At 46.1% G+C, this 6,310-nt stretch overlaps 1 protein-coding gene across 1 annotated transcript; it reads right to left on the bottom strand.

Moving 5' to 3' along the window:
* Window positions 1–4,389: 4,389 nt before the first annotated feature.
* Window positions 4,390–4,963, bottom strand: PHALS_08902 (uncharacterized protein; the record flags this gene model as incomplete). Its single annotated transcript, XM_024724333.1, has 2 exons — window positions 4,390–4,803; window positions 4,862–4,963. 2 exons carry the CDS (start codon window positions 4,961–4,963, stop codon window positions 4,390–4,392), a joined length of 516 nt encoding a protein of 171 aa, XP_024575221.1.
* Between the last annotated feature and the right edge of the window lie 1,347 nt (window positions 4,964–6,310).

Consider the following 6,310-nt stretch of genomic DNA (forward strand, 5'->3'; position numbering starts at 1 on the left):
GTCTGGCAGCGCCAGTATTGATGCATGAAGGAGGCTGTCTTTGACACTGTAAAAAGCCCCCCGATGCTCGGTGTTCCAATACCATTCCTCATCCTTTTTAAGGAGACTTGTCAATGGCTGTGCCATTTCCGCATAATTTGCGCTATATTTGTGCAAGCAGTTGGCGAGGCCAAGCCACTTGCGCAAGTCCATTTGGTTCTTTGGAACCGGCCACTCCACAATAATCTTGACATTAGCGGGATCCGCTCGAAGCCGTCGCTACCCAATTATTGGGAAATTTCTCCGCGCCGAAGATGCTTTTGTCGGCATTAGTATACAGATTATTCGTGCGCATGCACTCGAACACCGCTCTCAAATGGACGATGTGTTTTTCATATGTCTGTGCATACGTCCGATGAGGCCTAAATAATTGCGTCACAAGATGATTAATGTTGCTGGTGCAATTGACAGCGCTTGGGGCATCACTACCAGCCACCCCCAGAGTATAACACTCGGAGTACTCACCGCTGTCAGCGGTTTGTCACTCGCTCTCATGAGCAATTGGTAATAACCATCGACCAAGTCGAGTACACTGTACTTTGTACAGTCAACCGTATTGTACTGGGGATATCCTTTCTAGGAACTAGCGTCTGTGTCGGAATGGTGGCAGCGTTTAGCTTAATATGAGCGTGAACGATACACCACTTACCGTTCGGCTTCCAGACACAAAAAGGTGGGTGCCGAATGGGGAGATTTGGTCTTACACACCATATCTGCATCGTGCTTCGCACGGGAAAAAGCGTCAATGATGTCACACTGCTCTTTGAGCAGGGGCCATTGGCGTGTTACGCAGTATTTGTTGAGGTTTGGTTCCCGGAACAAGGTTGATCTCATGACGCACACCTTAAACCGGAGGTAGTACCGACGGCGGGTCTTTGGAGACGACGTCTAGGAATTCCTTTACCAAAGCATAAGACGGATCCGAAGGACTCCTTCAGGATCGACAATCCACTTGGTGCCTCAAGCCCCCCCTAGTACCCTAGGACCAGAAGCGACGTCGAGTTAATCCCCTCGTTCGGTCTTAAATTGACCTCCTCGGCTTATTTGCCTGCCTTCGAGGCACCGCCAAACTCTTCGAAGGACGTCTCGTCCAGCTCAAGAAGAGCAATTACCGCGGGAATAGCCTCGAGGGTGACGTCGCCGTCTTCCTCTCCCGTCATACCGTTGACAAGGTATATAGCTGTGCGCTATCGTCCACGGTAGACACACCCTGGGTTAGGGTCGACGCCCTGCATCTTGCAGTAAACATAAGGCATCGCCGTCTCCTCGCTATAGAGGCTTTACGTCTCGTCGAGACCAGAGGGAATACGCACTCTGCGTCGTCCAGTGTGCCCACTCTCATCTCCATCGAAGCCTTGATGTTATTAACAACATCCGACGAAGGACTGCTATTTCGCCCAGTGGATAACTTGCCGCTCCACAGGCATCAGAAGGGTCTTGCACATGAGACCGTCCGACCATGCCACTCTTGGCATGCAGAAACGGCTTCGAAACGTGAGCAGTGCCCAGTGGATTACGTTCCACTCCACGCGCACCACAAAGACCTCGCCCTTGATGCCTCGGATCTTGTCCGACCATGCCATTCTTGGCATCCAGAAACTGCTTCGTAACGTGTGCAGTGCTCAGTGGGCTCCGTGCCACTCCACATGTATCAAAAGGGATCGCCCTTGTTACCTCGGCCCTTGGCCGACCATGCCACGGATGGCCAGCAGCGTCTACTCCAATACTTGAGCAGCGCTTACTGGATTACGTGCCACTCCATATCCAGCCCGCAAGTCATGCTCAGGACTCCTGTCTAATACACCTTCGTTGCTCACCAATTCAGATACTCCAATCTACAGCGCGTTGACCGTCTCGTTCCAGTGCCCGTGCCAATAGCGTTTTTGCGGTTTTACAGAGATGGGTTCATAACCCACCACAGCATAATCAGGAGACGTAAGCGTAGCGCCCAAGCACTTCGACCTCCAGTCGAGATTAGACTCAATATATTTCAGCCATGTCATACCAAGTCTATCTTTAATCTTAAATTAGGGTTTGGGGTTTAGAAATATTTAAGTTAAGTTCACACAAAAAAATCTTACGAAATCATCGAGAGCTATCCTGCAATTGTCCGTTATGATAGGTTAAAAGTGAGGTTAAATGTTTTATTATAATTCTAGGGTTTAGGGCTTAGGTATAGTAGAACTTATATTAGCATAAGAACTTTAAGGAGGACCTAGGGAACTACCTCGAAAAATTTTGGTAGCATAGTTTTCGCTAACTAATATCTTTAGTATGACATGTTATAGCTACACTTAGTTCCTTACGAACATTTTTCTTTTTTGGTTCTGGTTGAAATTATAATTGACTTTGGCCCTCACGGGTAGATCCGTATTTTATTTTGGCAGGTTTTGCGATCAACATGATATAACTTGTGACAGGTATTTATGCTCTGAAAGATATCAGATATGTTAGGGTTATAACCTCCGACATGTATCCGATTTGCCAGAGTTTTGTGTCACATCATATAAGTTGTGACGGGTATAACGGATCTGGCACTTAGCAGATATAACACAGATATATACTCTGAAAGGTATCAGATAATAGGGAATATAAAATCTGGCAAGTATCAGATGTGTTGAGAAATTTAACTTCTACTGGACCTGGGGTTAAGGGTTTAAACCCCATTGGCTTAGATAAGACCGCAGTCAATGGGGCAGTTGTCGATAGTTGCGAAGGATATAGCAAAGTCTTGAGATTTGGAGGCTTGGGGTAGCAGATTTCCACCTATGTGCCTTGGGCCTTTTCCATCTCATTGGTCTCTAGTAATGAGTGAAGTCTGCTTCTTGTTAATCCATTGGGATCGTAATGGAGCTGAAAGACGATAGGCGCTGTTGCGGCGGTTTTTGGACCGATGTAGTATTCTTGAGCGCCTCTTAAAACAGCGGTTGTAGTGTTGTTGGCGTATAACCCCGGTCAAGTAGGTGTGCATATAGTTGTTTCACGATTTGTTTAAAATCTCGAATTCGTGTCTTCTGCTTGCGGTATTACCGTAATTGACCAATGATCAACCCCTTGAGTACACCTGGATGGGCGCCATTGGCAGGAATATACAGGTACAGATTCAAAGTTTTCTGATATATGCGCGTGTGTAACCGTTGTCCATTTCGAATGATTCGTAGATCGAGAAAGACAGTATCATTTGTTTCGATAGAGCTGGTAAATCGTAGTCTAGACTGTCGAGTGAACATTACCAGAAAGTAACGAAAGCTGTATGGTGAATCGGTGGGGTTCCACACAGTTAATACATCGTCAATGTAGCCTTTATAGTAGACTACATATCCTGAGATTTTTTCAAGTAAGGTTTATGGCAATGTGAGCTACATATAGGGAAGCAAATGTCGGTGCCACGGACGTTCCCATAGCTGTTCCCAGGATTTGGCGCCAGCACGCGTCTCCAAAGGTAAAGTAGTTGTTATTTATTACTGACTGGAGTCCTGACAGAATCGCGTTTTCCCATATACCGTGAATAAGTTCCGTGATTGTCTTGATGGTATTCTTGATCGATATATTGGTGTAGAGAGATTCTACGACAATAGCGATTAACAGCACACCGGGCGGGATAAATAGGTTAGGGAGTTCCGTCAGAATCTGGTCTGATTCACGAATATATTTCTTGGAAAATATATAGAAAAAATTGGAGCTGAAAGTCTAACCATTTGGAGAGTCATTCGAGAATGCTTGCGCTGTTGGATACAATAGGTCGAATACAGAGTGTAGGTCTGTGATGAATCTTCGCCAAAGCGTAGAAGACGTTTAACCGAGACTTGGCTAAATTCGCCGTTATGATCCGAGTTGTGTCCCAGTCAGTACGATATGCATATCTCTTTGCTATATGTTTGTACCATATACGAACGAAAGTTCGTATAAGTCGGGTCAGTGTGTCAACTGGAGCGCGTTGCAGCACATATAGTATCGCATCTGAGAGATGGTCCACACATAGTCTCACATAATGTTCTGTTGTAAAAAACGCTGGTCGTAAGTTCTTGTCGGTGATAACCACCTTAAGATCCGGGCGACTTTTCAGAAGTTGAAACGTGTCGCGTTGAGTCGAGTTTAGGTTCCTGAATTTCCTCAGTTGCCATGTCTCCCAAAAAATTATGTTTAACACGTTGCAGAATTGCCTCGATTGATGCCGAGGCTGGCTTCGGCTGAATCGATGGGTTTGGGACAGAAAGTCTCTTGTTATATTTTTTTGTTGGCTCCCGAACTGTGCGGAAAGACGAACTTTCCGTATAATGCCTGGAAGGGCAGCATAAAGATTTGACAGGCGGTGAGGTCGAGGAGTCGGGATAAATTTTAGGTTAAGACCTAGTAGACGATCCAGAGCAAGGGAGTTGCAATAGACGACGGTACAAACTTATGAAGAGCTAAGTTCCGTGCATAGCTATTAATTTCTCTTGTTGTTCGGCTAGCAGAGAGAGCTAGCGCATTCCTTTTGTCTGATCGACCTACTTGGATTGGGTCTTCTTTTTCGTGTTCTACACGCTTTTCTGCTTGGCGTTCTTCTTTGATCTTGGCTTTGTGGGTGGCTTTCCGGACTTGGCGGGACCGGTTGCGTCCACTATTCCACTTGCATTTCGGTGAGCTTGAGAAGTTGCTTCTTCTGTAAAGGCTTTTGTGAAGGCTTTCCTTGTTTTTATGAGGCTTTGCAGTCTTGTTTCGCCGATCGGTGCCCCTTTGACGACTGGTGCTGTCGTTTAACGCTTCCTTAAGTTTTGACACCTGAGATTTCAAGGGTTCTTGACTCGTGTTGTATGCGTTTGTGGACAGGCTTCTGAACCGAGGTGGCCATGGATGTTTCTACTTCGATATCCATGGCTGTGGTTCGTTTTGCTTCTTTAGCAGCTTTCGCTCGATTTTGTGTGACTTGTTCAATTGCCATATCGTAGCGTAGTTGAGTCAATCAGTTGAGAGTTGGGCCGTCGCCATTAAGAAGTCTTTTTTGCCATCGACGATTGTCCGTCAGGGGAGGAGCAAACACTCCCCCAGAATATACCAGATGACTGAAATGTGGACTGGACATCTTTATAGAAAGGGTTTATCTCTCTAAATGAATCTCTCGATAGGATCTCAAATTAACACTGAAGTAGCATCAGTTAAGCACCGGTGTCAGCAGTGTTAATTGCTGTCAGTGCTTGCTCGTTGCCGGCAAGCTGCTAATTGTATTGAGCGCGCAAAGATGCTGCGCTGTCGGAATTCTCGAGCTCTTTAGACACGGTCAAAGAAACCTTAGTCGTCACGGAGCAAGGTGGGTCGGCTTCAAAACGTTAATGTGCTGACTCCTTCGATTTGACTCGAACAGCAAGATTTCTGTATCGTTTGATCGTGACATCGATGATGTGTTTCGCTGGTGGTGGTAGCTGCGGACTGCGGCAAATAGCATTATTCGGGTCCATCCATTAATGTGACAACATAGGTTGAAGTAGGCTGATTTGAAAGTCGAATGATGTCACCGACGGCTCGGTTACAAACAGTCTGTTCGGAGTCACTGTCGGCTGGTCGTCTCGGTCAGACGTTGGTCGTGGGTATGTCTGTTCATCTTGAAGTCCGTCTTCATATACGATTGAAGGTCCGTCTTGAGGTCGTTCTTGTTTCAGTCATGAGGTCATCTCGATGACAGACTGAATTTATAGTATTTAGGGTACAGGGTCAAGGGTGAATTTCCCCTGCGGTTCAAACAAGCCAGGTGGGCATGAGACTGCATTGAAGTATAGAGTACGAGCTCTAGACTTGAGCATGCCGTGATCATGAGTCGCCGTGATGAGAACAGGTTGTGCGTTACGACTAACAAACCAGTTTTAGATGTCACAATCGGGCACGTTGAACGGAAGGCGTTGAAGATCAACAAAATACAGCTTGTCGAGAAGTGAATATTTTTGTGTGGCTACTGACGTATCGCATACTTGAAGCGTAACACCCCCAAGACATCGAAGCGCTTCTTTTGATCTGCAAACAAACCCAATAACTTGATGAGGGATTCAGACAAAGTCCTGCACACATCCCAAATGCAAGTATCTACGCCATAGTTCTCGCTGGTAATCCGCCTTTAGGATACACACAGCTTGTCGATGTTATGCTCAGACAGCTTTTGTACAGGCCGCACATCCTTCTTGGTTACGGTGACTGTAAACCCTAGAAGATTGAACTTTTTTTTTAAAAAACAGGAGTTGCTGTTGGGATGACACCACTGAATGCATGTTGAACAGGCGGATGACGTCATACTTATTAC

This window comes from Plasmopara halstedii (assembly GCF_900000015.1).
Source record: "Plasmopara halstedii genome assembly, contig: Scaffold_323, whole genome shotgun sequence".
Taxonomy (NCBI): domain Eukaryota; phylum Oomycota; class Peronosporomycetes; order Peronosporales; family Peronosporaceae; genus Plasmopara; species Plasmopara halstedii.